The sequence below is a fragment of the Typopeltis vanoorti genome, chromosome 19 (assembly GCF_054136105.1).
Source record: "Typopeltis vanoorti isolate ZY-2024b chromosome 19, IOZ_Tvanoo_1.0, whole genome shotgun sequence".
Lineage (NCBI taxonomy): Eukaryota > Metazoa > Arthropoda > Arachnida > Uropygi > Thelyphonidae > Typopeltis > Typopeltis vanoorti.
Genome location: NC_143567.1, coordinates 43,886,092 through 43,905,906, shown reverse-complemented (window position 1 = coordinate 43,905,906; position 19,815 = coordinate 43,886,092). Strand labels below are relative to the sequence as shown.

The 19,815-nt window shown below is 34.7% G+C and overlaps 1 protein-coding gene across 3 annotated transcripts in view; it reads right to left on the bottom strand.

Moving 5' to 3' along the window:
• Window positions 1-19,192, bottom strand: part of LOC150096051 (PCNA-interacting partner-like) — a 274,947-nt gene extending 255,755 nt beyond the window's left edge. For all 3 annotated transcript variants that reach the window (XM_090408806.1, XM_090408805.1, XM_090408804.1), the window contains exons 1-2: window positions 19,057-19,192; window positions 11,050-11,200 (exon numbers count right to left, since the gene is read on the bottom strand). In XM_090408806.1, coding sequence (XP_090264932.1) covers window positions 11,050-11,179 — 130 coding nt within the window. In that variant the 5' untranslated portion in view covers window positions 11,180-11,200; window positions 19,057-19,192. The remainder of the gene's footprint in view (window positions 1-11,049; window positions 11,201-19,056) is intronic.
• Between the last annotated feature and the right edge of the window lie 623 nt (window positions 19,193-19,815).

Here is a 19,815-nt window from a genome sequence, read left to right as displayed (position 1 = left end):
AAAGATTACAACCTTCAGCTGTTCAAGCTGAATGTGAACAGATTCCTCTTGCCCACACATACACAGCACTAATGTGCTATAGGTCTTGTGGCCTTTTTGTGTATGGATCAGATGTACAGGAAAACCTTGCTTAACGCGAATTCTATATGCATGATTGAGTGAAATGATACTGTTTCCTGCTTTACGCAAGCAATTAACCAATTAACACAATTATTTTACATTATGCAAAATTTTTGTTGCCAATCTGCAGGGAATGGCGGCACTTATCAATGTAGCAGCCAGTGGGCAGTGGCAGTGCTGCGGGCGGTGACATTCGGCAGTTGACAAGCGCACATACAAACTCTGTTCTCTTGCTCAATCACTTTTCCTTCATTTTGCTTTAATTTTGAGGAGAGTAATTATGATGATCGTCAAATATTCAACGACGATGTAACTGGTCTCTTTTGGAAATGTGCCAACAAAATGTTTTCTAGCTAAAACTGAAGCATCTCAACCAGGATACAAAGTATCGAAAGATCATCGTATGCTTTTATTAGGAGGCAATGCAGAAGGCGACTTTAAACTCAAGCCTATGTTAGAAATTATATACTTAGTTAATCCTTTATCCAAGTGTAAGCAAACCAAAGTATGCACCTGAAGTATTATCAAGACAGGAGCAATTCAGGATTAACTGATGGCAACTCCAGACAGGATTAACTAAGTATATAATTTCTTGTATAACCAAGTGGAAAAAACAAAAAAATTCCCAACATCTTTGGGAATCTCATCCGGAGAAATGTAATAATAAGGTGAGACACCTTTTGGCAATTCATATAAGAAAGTATGACTTCTGCATTACTTCAACCTTGGTATTACCTCTGAGTCTAGCTCCTACTGAAGAGACCTCAATAAAGGCTGAAACCGGTCTGGGTAGTGACCCTTCCCATAGTGCATAGCATTATACATGTCCACAAGGAGATGCGCTTTGCATCATGGAATACTACGGCAAGTGATGCAAAGTTATATGAACTTTGACATGAGTTTCCCCTGTCCTGATAATACTTCAGGTGTAAACTTGGTTTGCTTACACTTGGATAAAGGATTAATTAAATATATAATTTCTTGTATAACCAAGTGGAAAAAACAAAAAACTCCCAACATCAAGCCTATGTTAGTTTATCGTGTGCAAAATCCAAGAGCTAACATTATTGAAGAAATCAGCGCAATTGAAAAAGAACTTAGATTTAATGAACTGGATAATGAATATGTGAGAAATTTGCTCGATTGCCATTCAGAAGAGTTAAGTGAAAATGATCTCCTTCAACTAGAACAGCATGCATATGAAGAAGATAAGGAGAGTGTGAACAAGAAGTGAATGTTACCACTAAGAAGCTAACTGCAAAAGAAAGTTGTAAACAGAGAGGTGTCTTCTTTTTCTAATTAGCAGTCTGCTTTGCTTTCATAACCTTTTTTATTCAGGCCATGACAATCAAGGAAAAGAAGGAGTAGCCATAGTATTCAACACAAAATACGAGGCTAATCTTCTTGAATGGCAGGCAGTCTCAAGTAGAGTAATATGAGCAAATATGAGAATGGGGAACTGGACAATGAGACTTATTTGTGCCTATGGTCCCACAGAAGGTTCTACTAAGGTAGAAGTGGAGGAATTTTTTGAGGCTTTAGAAAAAGCAACTGACACAATCAAAAATGAAAAGTTGGTCCTTGTTGGGGATCTAAATAGCAGAGTAGGAAATGATTGTGAGACATACAAAAATATTTTGGGAAAATTTGGAGAAAAGAGCAAAGCTAATAATAATGGCAAATATCTGTTGGATTTCTGCTCAGGACATGGACTGGTTATTACTAACACCATGTTCCAACATAAAAATGTGCACAAATTCACATGGAGAGAAGAGGCAAGGAATAAGAAAAGTCTCATTGACTATGTTATTGTTGATAGTGATGTTTTCTCCCTGGTGCAGGACACCAGAGTGTACAGAGGATTTGAAATTGGAAGTGATCACTATTCAGTCTTGAGCAGGATAAAATTGAATTTCATATTGAAAAGAATAACATGTAAGAAAGTTTTAAAGCGAATAAAAGTTGAGCAGCTCTCAGATGTGAACAGTAGACTAAAATACACAAAGATTATTGAAGGAAAAATGAAAGAGTTTGAGAACAGGAATCAAACCTTGGAGATTCAGTGGCAAACTCTGAAGAAAACATTGATTGATTATGCCAGAGAGGCATGTGGGGAGGTTGTCTGTAAGGATAAAAAAATCAGAACTCCCTGGTGGACACAGGAAGTTAAAGAGTCAGTGAAGGAAAAGAAGAAAGCATACCAAAAGTTCCTGTCAAATAAAACAGCATGTGCTCTTAGAGAATATAGAGACAAATGCAAGAATGCTAAACACTGTGTAAAACTAGTTAAACAAAAGTCATGGGAGGACTTTGGCAAGAATATAGAAAATAAATATCAAGAAGGTGGTAAAATATTCTGGAGGTTGTTGAAGAAGCTTAAGAATGGAGGAAAGAGTGCTGTAAAAGGAATTCGAGATGATAAAGGTGACATGAAAACGGGAGAAAAAGATATCCTTGAAGTATGGAGTAATTACTTTGAAAAACTGCTAAATGAAACAAGCAGTGATGACAGCACAGTGATAAAAAACACTGACCAGGCATGCAGTCAGGAATACATATCCATACTCGAAGTAGAAAAAGCCATCAAAGGCTTGAAATGTGGAAATGCAGTAGGAGTAGTTGATATTCGACCAGAAATGCTCAAGTATGGAGGTATAGTCTTACAGTGGCTGCACTGCATAGTTCAGAAAGCCTGGACAGAGGGACGAATTCACGATGATTGGAGTAGAGCTCTCATAGTACCCATATATAAAAAGGGAAATAAAACTGTATGTGAGAATTACAGAGGTATTTCCCTACTGAGTGTTCCTGGCAAGATCTATGCAAGTATACATGAGAAACGGTTGAGAAGAATTGTGGAAGAAAAGCTTGGTGAAGAACAAGCTGGATTTAGGGAAAATAGAGGCTGTCAGGATCAGATCTTCACTTTACGACAAATAGTCGAGAAAGCATGGGAATATAACAAAGATCTGTATTTAAGTTTTGTTGATCTGGAAAAGGCATATGACAAGGTGCCAAGAGAGAAGCTATTCAATATGCTGCAGTTATATGGTGTCAATGGGGCATTATATCAAGCAATACTTAGTCTTTATTTGAGTTGTAAGTCAGCAGTTAGAATTGAAGGAAGTACAGGAAGATGGTTTAATGTTAAATCTGGTGTGAGACAAGGATATACATTATCCCCTCTGTTATTCATTATCTATATGGATCACATTATGAAGGAAAGTGGTATTAAACATGATATCAAAATTGGAGATGTTAATGTCAGCTCTTTGCTTTATGCGGATGATGTTATACTTCTAAATAAATCCGCTACAAGTCTGCGAGATTCTCTGACTAAATTGAACAGCTGTTGTAATAGATATGGTATGAAGAGGTCAGCAATAAAAAGACAAAGACAATGAAAATAGGCAGAATCATTGAAAATGTCAACTGTGTTGTGAATGGAGAACCTGTGGAACAAGAAAAACATTTCAGCTATTTAGGCACGATTTTTACTGAAGATGGTAAATTAAATATAGAAATAGACAACAGAATCAGCAAAGCTGGTATGATCGGAAGTCAATTGAATAAATTCATATGGAATAAGAGAGAAATTAGTCGGAACACTAAATTAGCTGTATACAAGACAGTGTTCAAACCAGTTTTAACCTATGGATTTGAGAGCTGGGTCAGAAGTAAAACACTTGACCAAAGACTAGAGACCACAGATACGAGAGTCCTGAGAAAGATTATAGGCACGAACAGATGGCATCAATGGCAATATCATATTAAAAACGAGGATATTAGGAAAGAACTTGACATTGTCAGCATCCAGGAATGCGTTAGCAGAGCTAATCTTAGAGTGTATGGTCACTTACACAGAATGGGCGAGGAAAGATTAGCAAAACAAATGTTCTCTGCCAGGTTGGCAGCAAAATGACCCAGAGGAAGAACAAGACATAGGTGGATTGATACAGTACAAAGTGCATTAGACGATAGAAATATAAGATCTGATAATGTTGGAGTCTTGACAAGTAACAGACTGATTTGGAGAAAAATTGTAGATAGGAAATTAATAATGATGTAATTTTTTCATGTAGTACTATCATATCCGGTACACCCCCCTTGAGGGTACATGGCAGGAATTTGATGATGATGATGATGACCTTTTTTACTTATTCTTGTTATCCTGCAACGCTGTGCAAGTGTAATACGGAGGCTATTTATTGCTATTTATAAGCCTATTGTAATATCTTTATTATTATCTATATATTTATTCCTTTCTTATCTATCTCACTAACTTAGTCATCATCATCATCAAATTCCTGCCATGTACCCTCAAGGGGTGTACAGGATATGACAGTACTACATGAAAAAATTACATCACTACTAACTTCCTATCTACAATTTTCCTCCAAATCAGTCTGTTACTTGTCAAGACTCCAACATTATCAGATCTTATATTTCTATTGTCTAAGGCACTTTGTACCGTATCAATCCACCTATATCTTGGTCTTCCTCTGGGTCGTTTTCCTGGCAACCTGGCAGAGAACACTTGTTTTGCTAATCTTTCCTCTCCCATTCTATTTAAGTGACCATACCACCTGAGATTAGCTCTGCTAATGCATTCCTGGATGCTGACAATGTCAAGTTCTTTCCTAATATCCTCATTTTTAATATGATATTGCCATTGATGCCATCTGTTCACGCCTCTAATCTTTCTCAGGACTCTCATATCTGCGGTCTCTAGTCTTTGGTCAAGTGTTTTACTTCTGACCCAGCTCTCAGATCCATAAGTTAAAACTGGTTTGAACACTGTCTTGTATACAGCTAATTTAGTGTTCCGACTAATTTCTCTCTTATTCCATATGAATTTATTCAATTGACTTCCCACCATACCAGCTTTGCTGATTCTGTTGTCAATTTCTATATTTAATTTACCATCTTCAGTAAAAATCGTGCCTAAGTAGCTGAAATCTTTTACTTGTTCCACAGGTTCTCCATTCACAACACAGTTGACATTTTCAATGATTCTGCCTATTTTCATTGTCTTTGTCTTTTTATTGCTGACCTTCATAACATATCTATTACAACAGCTATTCAATTTAATCAGAGAATCTTGCAGACTTGTAGCGGATTTACTAAGAGTTTTATGCCTATGGATACTAGAAAATTTGTTAAGACTGCGCCACCAGTATAATTTTATTTGGCATATAACTCAGTAATACAGTTGGTTGATTTCTCTCTCTCCAACACAAATTCCTTCAGTAAAACTTTACACAAACAGTCGTGGTCTATTTGCACTTAACTATACACTCCTGCTATCTTACTTGGTTCCTGCTCTTAGGTTCGCTTTTATTTAGGAACAGTGCATTGTAATTATAAAGATCAGGCAGCACTCTACTGACATATAAACAAAACACATTTATTTACACTAGTATGAAACGCATGAATCAAACGATAGGGGGGTTGCCTTTCTCTACCTATCTATTAAATCTTTAGCATAAAATTAGAACTTTTCCACTTCAACACTAAATAACTCTTTAGCACAAATACTTATTTACTCTCTGCTTACAAAATCAACTTATTAAAACTCTAATCCACTCACAAAGAGGTTAGCTAATTATGTTAAGTTATTTCACAAAATTCATACCAATTTCTAACATGCCAAATGACTCTCTTATAGACACATCTTATTACTATTAAGTTAATTCTCATCAGTCCATCTATAACATATCTCCTAGGTTATAAAAGGGAATGCATAACAAAAGATGGAACAAACTTACAGAGGCTCTGTGTCGCACATTCATCAAAAGGTCTTGCACTAAAGTCCCTGTGCTTTTCCTTTCATCTCGTGCCTTAGGCTTCCTCCTGGATTGTCTTGTTTCAGGGGCGACTCGTCGGGATAGTAGCGGGCTTTGGAATCCAAATTTTGGGCACTTGAATAGCTCAGGGAAAAGGTTTCAGCATACGGCAAGTTCTCTGACACTTGAAGTTCGCTCTGCGGCTATTGGCTTCAGTTGACCTCCCGCGAAAAAAAAAGACATCCGACTGATACCGGCCTCAGGTATTTACACTGGCAATTCTTTAGTCATTCCAATTGGCTTCTCCTCTGGCATGGCTCGCTGTAACGTCCTGTCCTCTGGATCCTACTTCTGGAATTTCTGCCTCTAACTGCTGATGATTTCTGCCAATCTTCAATCCACTTTTATTCCACCGTCTTCGGGTCCTTGCATGAAGGGTTGAGACCCCGAAGAATTCGGAGCAACTCTTTGATCTTCTGTTTCGACCAACCCGTTCTTTCTTCTTCTGGTATAATACACAAATCCAATTAGATGGACACCGGAACCACTTGTGAATTTTGCCATCCCTTTTCAGAGTGACCTTGACGGTGGGCATACACAGAGCTTGCAAACAATGGTTTCAAACGCACTCTGTTAAACAATAATATATATGTTGGAGTGACAGCATTTTCTTTTGTTTCTGGCAGACTTTACTCATTGTTTGTTTATTATATCTTGGCCAGGTTAAATTTATCATAGGATTAAATGATATAGATTAAATCTTTTTACAAACGTTCTTTTTATATTATAACCTCTTGAAATGTGACCTCTGTAAAAGTCAATGTAAGGCGCTTGTAAAATTCCAAGCTATATCGAGTTTTACAACGTGAGCTAGTTTTCAATCACATTGAGCATGTGATTGCCTTAGATCTAGCTCCCACTGATTGCAATCACTTAGCATATGATTGCAATCACATTGAGCATGCTAAGGAAATAATGAAGCTGCTTTCCATATCAGGATCAACAACAAAGTTGTTGATCCTGATATGGAAAGCAGCTTCGAAGTCTGCCAAAATGTTGATAAAGCGATTGCCAGCTGTCACAAATTGCATGACAAGATGAAACGGCACTATTCAAACATCTTTACTTTACATTTTTTTTTGTAAAAAAGTAGCTCAATCAAATATTTAGACATGAAATAAAAATTTAAGCAATCGATTTTTATTAACTTTGATGTTTTATTATCCTCTAATATAGCTTATACTGTAATTTCTTTTCAAATTTACGATAACTCATGAATGAATTATAATTATTTCTGTTGTTTATTGTATTTGCTTATTGCGATTTCGCTTAGTGCGCATTAATTGATGGATTAATTAATCACATTAAGCAAGGTTTTCCAGTATATTATTAAAAAAAACTTCATTATCACACAATATAGATTATGTATTGCTTGATATAATTTCCCATGCACACTGTATAATTGTAGCATTTCAACAGCTTTTCTCTTGGCACTTGGATGTGCATCACCTGGCAACCACCCTTTCCCAGATCGAAAGGAAGACACTTTCTAACAGTCATTCATCCTCTTAAGTAAAAATCCCACAAAGTACTTCCATATTGTGTCTCCAAAACATCTCATTTAGAGAAGGAGAGAGAGAGAGAATATACACGTGCCAAAAATTGTAGGTACTCTACGTATTACCCCTTGGTTTGAAACATATCATAATTGCTAAATTTTGCAAAAATGATCGAGGTGATACAGAATGTTCGACTTTCGCTGTTACCAGGGAACCAGGGTAACAGCGAAAAGTCAGCTACTGGAACAAATCCCAAAACTTACAACTTACAAATCCCAACTCAACATCACCAGAGTTCAAGATCAGTACTATCAACATAAGAAGCCTGAATGGCAAAGAAATGGAGCTAGCTGAGGAACTGGATAAGTAACAGATCGACATAATAAAAGTAACTAAAACAAAAAAGACAAAACTGGTGAGATCTTTCTGAGCAATAAATACAAAATGTTATATTCAAGCAATGACAATCAAGGAAAATAAGTAGTAGCCATAGCATTCAACACTAAATACGATACTAATCTTCTTCAATGGCAGGCAGTTTCAAGTAGAGTGATGTGAGCAAATATGAGAATGGGGAACTGGACAATGAGACTTATTTATGACTCCACTTCTACCTTAGCAGAACAGAAGGTTCTGCTAAGGTAGAAGTGGAGGAATTTTTTGAGGCTTTAGAGAAAGCAACTGACACAATGAAAAAGGAAAAGATGGTCCTTGTTGGGGATCTAAATAGCAGAGTAGGAAATGATTGTCAGACATACAAAATATTTTGAGAAAATTTGGAGAAAAGAGCAAAGTTAATAATAATGGCAAATACCTGTTGGATTACTGTTCAGGACATGGACTGGTTATTACTAACACAATGTTCCAACATAAAAACGTGCACAAATTCACATGGAGAGAAGAGGCAAGGAATAAGAAAAGTCTCATTGACTATGTTATTGTTGATAGTAATGTTTTCTCCCTGGTGCAGGACACCAGAGTGTACAGAGGATTTGAAATTGGAAGTGATCATCATTTAGTCTTCAGCAGGATAAAATTGAATTTCATATTGAAAAGAAGAACATGTAAGAAAGTTTTAAAGAGAATAAAAGTTGAGCAGCTTTCAGATGTGAACTGTAGACTAAAATACACAAATATTATTCAAGAAAAAATGAAAGAGTTTGAGAGCAGGAACCAAACCTTGAAGATTCAGTGGCAAGGCCCTGAAGAAAACACTGATTGATTCAGCCAGAGAGGCATGTGGTGAGGTTTTGTGCAAGGATAGAAAAATGGTGGACAGTTAAAGAGGCAGTAAAGGAAAAGAAGAAAGCATATCAAAATTTCCTGGCAAATAAGTCAGCTTGTGCTCTTAGAGAATACAGAAACAAATGTAAGAAAGCTAAACACTGTGTAAAACTGGCTAAACAAAAGTCATGGGAGGACTTTGGCAAGAACATACAAAATAAATATCAAGAAGGTGGTAAGATATTCTGGAGGTTGTTGAAGAAGCCCAGAAATGGAGGAAAGAGTGCTTCAAAAGGAATTAGAGATGATAAAGGTGACATGAAAACAGGAGAAAAAGATATCCTTGAAGTATGGAGTAATTATTTTGAAAAACTGCTAAATGAAACAAGCAGTGATGACAGCACAGTGGTAAAAAAACTGACCAAGCATGCAGTCAGGAATACATATCCATACTTGAAGTAGAAAAAGCCCTCAAAAGTGTGAAATGTGGAAAGACAGCAGGAGTAGATGATATTCGACCAGAAATGCTCAAGTATGGAGGTATAGTCTTACAGTGGCTGCACTGCATAGTTCAGAAGGCCTGGACAGAGGAATGAATTCCAGATGATTGGAGTAGAGCTCTCATAGTACCCATATATAAAAAGGGAAATAAAACTGAATGTGACAATTACAGAGGCATTTGATTACTAAGTGTTCCTGGTAAGCTATATATGCAAGTAAATTTGAGAAATGGTTGAGAAGGACTGTGGAAGAGAAGCTTAGTGAAGAATAAGCTGGATTCAGGCTAAATAGAGTCTGTCAGGATCAGATTTTCACTTTACGACAGATAGTTGAGAAATCATTGAAATATAACAAAGATCTGTATTTAAGTTTTGTAGATCTGGAAAAGGCATATGACAGGGTGCCGAGAAAGAGAAGCTATTCCAAACGCTACAGTTACATGGTGTTAATGGGGAATTATATCGAGCAATACTTAGTCTCTATTTGAGTTGTAAGTCAGTAGTGAGAATTGAATGAAGTACAAGAAGATGGTTTAATGTTAAATCTGGTGTCAGACAAAGATGTACATTATCCCCTCTCTCATTCATTATCTATATGGATCACATTATGAAGGAAAGTGGTATTAAACATGATATCAAAATTGGAGGTGTTAATCTCAGCTCTTTGCTTTATGTGGATGATGTTATACTTCTAAATAAATCTCTACAAGTCTGCAAGATTCCCTGACTGAATTGAATAACTGTTGTAATTGATATGGTATGAAGGTCAGCATTAAAAAGACAAAGACAATGAAAATAAGCAGAAACATTGAAAATATCAACTGCACTATGAACTTATAGAACAAGTAAAACATTTCATTTACTTAGGCACGATTTTTAGTGAAGATGGTAAGTTAAATATGGAAATAGACAACAGAATCAACAAAGCTGGTATGGTAGGAAGTCAACTGAATAAATTCATATGGAATAAGAGAGAAATTAGCCAAAACACTAAATTAGCTGTATACAAGACAGTGTTTAAACCAATTTTAACTTATGGATCTGAAAGCTGGGTTAGAAGTAAAACACCTGCCCAAGACTAGAGACCGCAGATATGAGAGCCCCTGAGAAAGATTAGGAGCATGAACAGATGGCGTCAATGGCAATATCATATTAAAAATGAGGATATTAGGAAAGAACTGATATTGTCAGCATCCAGGAATGCATTAGCAGAGCTAATCTCAGGTGGTATGGTCACTTAAACAGAATGGGTGAGGAAAAATTAGCAAAACAAGTGTTCTCTGCCAGGTTGGCAGGAAAACGATCCAGAGGAAGACCAAAATATAGGTGAACGGATACAGTAAAAAGTGTCTTAGACGATAGAAATATAAGATCTAATAATGTTGGAGTCTTGACATTTAACAGACTGATTTGGAGGAAAATTGTAGATAGGAAGTTAGTAATGATGTAAATTTTTCATGTAGTACTATCATATCCTGTACACCACCCCTTGAAGGTATATATCAGGAATTTGATGATAGTGAGTAGTGGTTATACTTCAACTGAAAAAAATAAATTAAATAAAATTTGCAGGTGATTTTTTAATTTAAATTATACAAGAAAATAAGAAAGCAAGGAGAGTTTATAGGAGAGTTATACTTCAACTGAAAAAAATAAATTAAATAAAATTTGCAGGTGATTTTTTAATTTAAATTATACAAGAAAATAAGAAAGCAAGGAGAGTTCATAGGGTTAATAACTTGCACAGATATAAAATAAATGATGCAAATATCAATCATAAGTAGCATCTATCATATCAAATGTATATGTTATATTATTGAAAATTACAGTTTTCTATAATAATAAATAAAATTCAGTTACCAGTATGGGGTTCCATGTGACTTTTAATATATTGGAGAACATCTTTCTGATATCTAGAATCAAAATCAGGCCAAATCCAACACCTAGTGTCCTGGTTTTCTTCAAAACTTGACACAGTTCCTGCATACATTAAACAGTTCTACCAAAGTTCCTATTTAAGAATAAAATAGCATTTGTTTAAATTATATGAAATAATTTAATACACAGAATAAACGCAATAACAATATCTAGCTTGATTTTGCAGCTAAAAATAACACACACACACACACACACACACACATTATTGAAACAAATGAAAAATCTATATGGACAGAATCTTCATTCCTAAATGATTCGTCATATGCCAAGTTAATTACACAGAAATTTTTTTCTGATGATCTGGATATTAGAAAGATTATCTGATAAAGTTAGTGTTTTGGAGTAGTAGACAAGAAAGTAAGGAGCTAGCCAGAGCTAATATCAGCATCAAACACTGGCCTCATTTCACAAACAAGTGATCTGTATTAATATAAACTGTTTCTGCTGTTTTCAAAATTTGTGGTTTTGTGAGATTTTGTCATCATTTTTTTAAGATGGATTATCATCCTGAACCTTCATATCAGACCACAATAAACATCTGTGACACTGACTTCTTTCAGAAAAACATAAGTAAATAGTTAGATCATAGATTCAACTGAATAATAATTAAACAGGGGAAAAATTTATCCATTTAATATTTATATGAATTCTGCCTATGAATGGTTGCAAAATTACAGTACGGCATTTCTCAAACTTTACGTAGCTAGGAACAAGTGAAATAATTTTTTGCAGCCTATCACACAGCATTTACTGCATTAAGCAGATCTGCAATACCAATAAAAAAATATTAGTATATTGGGTAAACAATGGGGCTGCCTGTTGATTTCCTCTGTTTGTGTGTGTGTGTGTATTAAACTTTAATAAACAAATAATTACACAATTCTGGTGTTTAATTTTATTTTAGCATTTACTGATAGCATATTGGTACCATGTATGATAAAGATTAGACAATCATGGAATCCTCCTCTACAGATGAAACAGAACTTTTTAAGCTACTTTAGGCATCCTAGGAGATTAAAATTGTCTGCCACCTATAAACTGTGAATCATGTCCTCTGTAGCTATTAACATCTATTACTTCAATCAACCAATATCACCCTCCCATAATCATTCTTTCTTCTCTGGTCACCTATTATTATTATACAGGCACCTCCATGGAGTTCGAAGACTCATCGAGAGATACTCATTCTATTCACACAATCTATCATACCTCTCCTTGAACCCATTACTGACAAAGTACTCACAACTAACTTTGGCAACCCATTCCACTCATTCACAACTCCTCACATCCCTATTAACTACACCTTTATTCAACTTCCAGGGATGACCCCTTGTTCTGGTTCCTCTAGCCAAGTGCTGAAACATTCCCTCTGCATCAATTCTATAAAACCTTTAAGCAACTTAAATGTTTCTATCATATCCATTATTTTTCTCCTATCAACCAACTTCTGCAATCAACACCCCCTCAATCTACCCTCACAGGGAACATTCCATAGGCCACTCGTCTCAGAATCCTCTCCACTGCTTCCTCATTCCAAAGAAACCCAAGGGACCAGACTTAAACACAGTAATCCAGATGTGGGCATATCAAAGCCTTATAAAGAGGAATAACTTCCTTATCTCATGTTAATGTGTTCTCCAATAGCCAGTAATCTTATGGGCTACGTTAGCAATGTGTCCTCTAAATTTTAACTCTCTGTCTACTACCATCCCTAAATCTCTAGTTTCATCTATTTCCTGGAGTACAGCACCATCAATGTGATACATGGCTCTTCTGATCCTATGACCAGGTCCAATGCTCTCCCACCCCTAGTCCCCTCCATCACATGCTGCCTTAAATAATTATCTCTTAGTAGGTGTATAAATTCTATTTTTTTCCTGTCATGTGATTTTTCTTCCTTCTAGTCTATATCTCCATAGTTTAAGTCCCCCACAATAATAACCTGACCTGTACTCTATGGTGACCAGACGTCCCTTTTTTAATGGGATTGTCCCCTTTTTTAGACTTTGGTCCCTTTCCTGAACAAAATCTTAGCAATACACTAATTGTTCCTTTTTATTTACTTTAGTCCTGTTTTGTCCCTGTTTTGAATTAGTGGCATGACTTCATTCTTGTATTTCAAATATGAAAAGGATAATGTCTCTGCTTGTGACATGTGATAGCTTGAGGTCGAAAACATTCATGCCATGACGATTACACTGTCCAACACAATTTCTGCTGACTTTTATATGAGACTTGTTTTTTACTAATTTGGGTGCGCTGATTTCAAATATCAAACCCATTTTTCTCTATCACGTCAGGTTTTTCCTCTATGGCATTTTCTTTTTGCTAATTTGTAAGTTTTTGATAGTTTTAAGGAGGCAGTACTATTTAGAGGATCAAAAAAATCGATTTTTTAATATTATTTTCTGAAAATATGTACTTTTAAAAATCTGTTCCTAACTTTTTATCAAGAAATTCGAAAAATTCTCGAAGATATAGCCTATTATTCAAAGCGGTGCGCAGATCAGAATCGGAGCACTGACCGCTCTCGCTTGTTAGTAAACGAATAAATGCGTAAGAACCTGCAATGGCATGTACTGCCGCTTTGAATGCGACAGAGGCCGATAATTAGATACATAACTACTTAACAATATTCATTAAAAATTACAAGAATATTTATAAAAAAATAACAATTTTACTTACACGAGTTTCAGGGAATAAATTTTTGTTTGTAGCAATTTCTGCTGTGTGTTCTGTTTTGGCAATCCCTTTGAATACTCCAACAGTAGTCGGCCATCATGTGAGAATCCCATCTTCCATAGTTTTTAAGTCTTGATGAAATCTTTCGCCTTGTTCATCGCTTACAGCACCTAAATTCTCGGGAAATCTATCAAGATGACTGTATAGGAAATGAAGCTTTATGCTCATGTTGCAACCTAGGCGCTGGAAATTTTCAAGCATTGTTTCCACTAGATCTTTGTAATTGCACGCTTTTTTGTTTCCAAGAAAATTATTTGCAACCATCGTAAATGAAGTCCAGGCCTCTTTCTCAATTTCGTTCATAGAGTTGATGAAATTTGGGTCTCTCATTAAAGTTCTAATTTGCGGTCCATCAAATACACCGGCTTTAATTTTTTCATAACTAAGTCGTGGAAATTTTTCACATATGTATTGGAAACAGTCACCTTGTAAATCTAAAGCTTTAACATACTGCTTCATAAGACCTAGTTTGATGTGTGGAGGTGGAAAAATGATTTTTTCTCTGTCGATTAAAGGTTGATTTATAACATTCTGTTCTCCAACATTTAAGGATATTCTAAGAGGCCAATGTTTCTGACTCCAATGTTGGTTTCTAGCTCGACTATCCCAGAAGCATAGAAAACATGGAAACTTTGTATATCCTCTTTGAAAGCCAAGTAAAAAGTTCACCATTTTAAGATCCACACAGATGATCCAGTTATGGTCTGTTTATTTTAATAACTTCAGAACCTTTTTAATGTCCTCATATGTTTCCTTTAAGTGGACTGAATAGCCAATAGGAATTGAGCCATATACATGCCCATTGTGTAGTAAGACACACTTGAGACTTCTGCTTGAACTGTCGATAAATAAACGCCACTCATTTCAATTAGTAAACTGACACATTGTTACAGTAAATAAATCCACACTCGTGTTTAAAATATTGTACAAGATTACTTTCCCTGCTATGATAAAAAGTTATCTTCGTATCTTGCTCCAGTAAGTTTTTTCATTTAATCTTGAAGGTAACAATTCCGATGATTCCTTTGATAGGCCCAAATCTCTTACTAAGTCATTCAATTCCGCTTGAGTAAAACGTTGTGGTCCAGAACTAGAAATTAAATTTTCATTGTCTAAATCAACATCCGGGTCTTGCTCCTCGAGAACACATGGCATATCCCGATCATGTTCGTTCTCAAGTAAAGGAAGTCCTTTATAAATTGGCACGGCTATTTCATTGGAATGAGCAACTGGCCGAATTGCTGAGTCGAGATTTGGATACACAATTTTTTTCTTATTCTTCTTATTATAACCAGAAGTCTGAACTAAACAAAAATAGCAATCGTCTACGTGATTTTTTTGGTTTACGTCAAATCAGTGGAATGACAAAAGCTAATTTTTGGCGTTTTCCCTTGCTCCACTGTCGTAAATTTTCTACACATGACTTACACATTTTATTTGGAGCCCATGACTTGTCCTGATCTGCAATTTTTACGTCAAAGTATGCAAAGTACACTTTCTTAATGAAATCAGTGATATTTGTCCTTTGATTGGGAACAGTAAAGCTGCCACAAATGTAGCAGAAGGAATCTACACTATTGACACAATTTCGAGTAGTAGACATGATGTATTTTCTTCACTGCCGACTAACATGCAATTAACAAGACAAAAAAAACCAGAGACTTTATTGAAACATTATAAGCGCTCATCATACTTTCACGATCGATTAACGATTGACTGATTTCGATCGTTCTTTGTCTGCTATGATGCAGATAGAATTCATTTGTTTTAGGCAGTTGTCATCGCCTACTTTTCATCACCTAAATGTATTAGGTCGGTTATCGGCCTCTCTCGCATTCAAAGCACCAGTACATGCAGTTGCAGGTTCTTATGCATTTATTCGTTTACTAACAAGCGAGAGCGGTGAGCGCTCCAATTCTGATCTGCACGCCGCTTTGAATAATAGGCTATATCTTCAGGAATTTTTCGAATTTCTTGATAAAAAGTTAGGAACAGATTTTTAAAAGTACATACTTTCAGAAAATAATATTAAAAAATCGTTTTTTTGATCCTCTAAATAGTACTGCCTCCTTAAAACTATCAAAAACTTACAAATTGGCAAAAAGAAAATGCTATAGAGGAAAAACGGGTTTGATATTTGAAATCAGTGCACCGAAATTAGTAAAAACAAGTGTCAAATCATAATCAGCAGAAAATATTTTTTTTTTTGTTAGCCAGTGTTATCAACCATTATGAATGCACTCTCTCTGCGACAGGATGAAAATGCTGCAACCAGTGGCAGTACTGCTGCATCCGGGCAGTAACAAGGTTCATAAGGCATATTCCAGGTAATTGGACCACATTTTTTTTTATTAAGCTAAAAGCACAATAAAGAAATAAAACCCGACAAGTTTCGTAAGTTGTTTGACTTACATCTTCAGGGGTAAAATTTCTTTATTTTATTTCTTTATTGTGCTTTTAGCTTAATAAAAAAATGTGGTCCAATTACCGGAACATGCCTTATGAACTTCTAAACCACAGAAACCTCCACTTACAAGTAACAAGGTTACTTTGTCTAACATTTGTTTGCTGGTCTGTTAGTAATTGTGAAAGTTAAAGTGAGTGTATATATTGTGAGTGGTGATATTTCATCCAGATTTTATCATGCAGAAAAGGAAGTGTGGTTTAATTGGAATTGCTCAGACAGAAAATTACAAATAGGAAAGTTGAGAACTTTCAAACATTTAAAATGTCATAAATTATTTCAGAGTTCAAAGATGAGGGCATCTTTGATGAAAAAGAATTTTTAGCTACAAATTTATTTTATGATACTTTCCTTGAATATTTAAGCAAACAGACTTATAATTTCCAGCCATTGAAAGCATTTCACTGAATTAATTTGCAAACTCCACTAACTTGGACTGAAGTTGCAAGCAGCCTAAAAGCAATCAGTGATGTTGACAGCAAAATATTTAATATTGTTCATGAAGATGAATTATTTGATGAAGTCAGCCATATAAATAATGTTGTGAACTCCAAAATGGAAGAATGGAAGGACACAAATGCTGAAGTGGACAAAAAGTCGTGTGATATGTTCAAGGTGCTCCAAGAAAAAAACATCCACTACAAAAACATACTTCCAGTTGTTGCATTTGTTATGGCAATCCCAGGAACAAATGCAGCTGTAGAGAGAATTTTTTCTCTCATGAGTTCTTTGTGGTCTGATGAAAAGAATCACTTTCATCAGACCGCAAAAAACTCATGAGAGAAAAAATTCTCTCTACAGCTGCATTTGTTCCTGGGATTGCCATAACAAATGCAACAACTGGAAGTATGTTTTTGTAGTGGATGCTTTTTTCTTGGAGCACTTTGAACTGTCATACCACTTTTTGGTGTAACATGTTCAAGGTGCAATAATTGTGATCAAGACACGCTTTGACATTTTGTGTATTGACTTTTATGTGTGCATTTTGAAAGAACCAACACTTTTATAATTAAAACTATAGCTACCAGCTAGAATTATTTGTAATAACAAATAATTTTTCTTTGTTTTCATTACCTATATAATATACATTTTTGTATGTGTAGGCACATATACAAAAATGCATATGCATGTATATGAGTATCCTTTTTTTTGAATGTGCAAGTATACATACATCAATACCTACAATACATACAAACTTAAGAACCAGAAAGTATTGAATCCTCTTCTTTACAAAGAATGATGCTTCAATTAAACAGAAGCATTTTAAAATGTAGATTTACCTTGTATCCCAGAGATGGAATGAGAGCAACAAGAAGACTAAAGAGACAGTGGGAGGATGAGATTGAAGAGATGGCTAGAAACTCAGTGACATAGAATAGGTCACGATAAAACTGAATGGAGAACTTTGGGGAAGGCCTTTGTCCAGCAGTGAACAGAAAATGGCTGAAGATGATGGTATAATATACAGTAATAATAATAATAATTATAAAAATATCTGTATTATAATAATAGTGCTTTATCATTAAACTTTTCATTGTTGCTAAAAAGAACAAACAAACAAACAAAAAAAAGATGATAGTATCAAATCATCAGCATAACATAATTAAAGAAATACTTTCTTCTGTCAGTTAATTAAAAGAAAATTTTTCAAGTAGTTTTAGATGGTGTTTTTTCATCAGTGCATTCCAATAACTCTGAGATCATTAGATTCCAATGTGTTGTGTGTGTGTGTGTATATACACACATACATACATATACAGATACATATATACATACATATCAAATACATGTATACATATACATATCAAATAATGTATACATATAGATATCGAATACATGTATACATATAGATATCAAATACATGTATACATATAGATATCAAATACATGTATACATATAGATATCGAATACATGTATACATATAGATATCGAATACATGTATACATATCAAATACATGTATACATATACATATCAAATACATGTATACATATACATATCAAATACATGTATACATATAGATATCAAATACATGTATATGTATGTATACATATCAAATACATGTATATGTATGTATACATATCAAATACATGTATATGTATGTATACATATCAAATACATGTATATGTATGTATACATATCAAATACATGTATATGTATGTATACATATCAAATACATGTATATGTATGTATACATATCAAATACATGTATATGTATGTATACATATCAAATACATGTATATGTATGTATACATATCAAATACATGTATATGTATACATATCAAATACATGTATATGTATACATATCAAATACATGTATATGTATACATATCAAATACATGTATGTATACATATCAAATACATGTATACATATAGATATCAAATACATGTATACATATAGATGTCAAATACATGTATATGTATACATATCAAATACATGTATATGTATACATATCAAATACATGTATATGTATACATATCAAATACATGTATATGTATACATATCAAATACATGTATATATATATATATATATATATTTATTTATTTATTTATTTATTTATTTATTTATTAAAGTTATTTCAAAAACAGCAGCAAATCTTCTCCATTTAATTCTTTCACAACTTTTAGGCCCTACAAACTTCAGAATCAGAAAGTATTGAGCCCTCTTCTTTACAGCGAATTATGTTTCAATTAAACTGCAAGCATTTTAAATTGTAGATTTACCTTGTATCCTTCTGAGCAGCTAAAACAATGATTACGTTACTAAGTTAGCTATTTACACCGTTTTATCTTGTTTAATAATGATATCAAATTCATTTCTAGTAGAAAAGAATACTTGAATTAAAATATAGTAGATCTGTTAAATTTTTCTGCCCATAAAAAATATCGCCCTAGTGCCGTTTAAACAGAAACTTTAAATTTACCACGTATCATCCACAGACAGTCAAGTAACAGTGACGTATGCAATTTGATAACCAATCAAAATTTCACTAGCCAAGAGCGATGATAATATACGGTACACATACATACATACATACATATGCGGGATATATTATTATAACGGTGTCTCCATGGGGTCAAAAGATTCATCGTGGGAGACCCCACATTGACACACTAACCATTATTTACATAATACCTATTATACTTCTCCTTAAATTCAGTCACAGGCGGAGCATTCACAACCACCTCTGGCAACGTATTCCACCCCTTCACAACCCTCCAAGTAAAAAATCTAGTCATAACACCCTTGTTAACCACACTCTTACATAATCTCTAGGGATGACCCCTCGTTCTCTCCCTTCCTGCACTGGTCTTAAAAATGTCATCAGTATCAATCCTGTAAAATCCCTTTAATAATTTATACGTCTATCATATCACCTCTCCTACGTCTGTCAGCTAGTTTTTGGAGCCCACAGATCTTCAATCTATCCTCGTTGGGAACATTTCACAGACCTGCAACAATCTTTGTAACTCGCCTCTGAA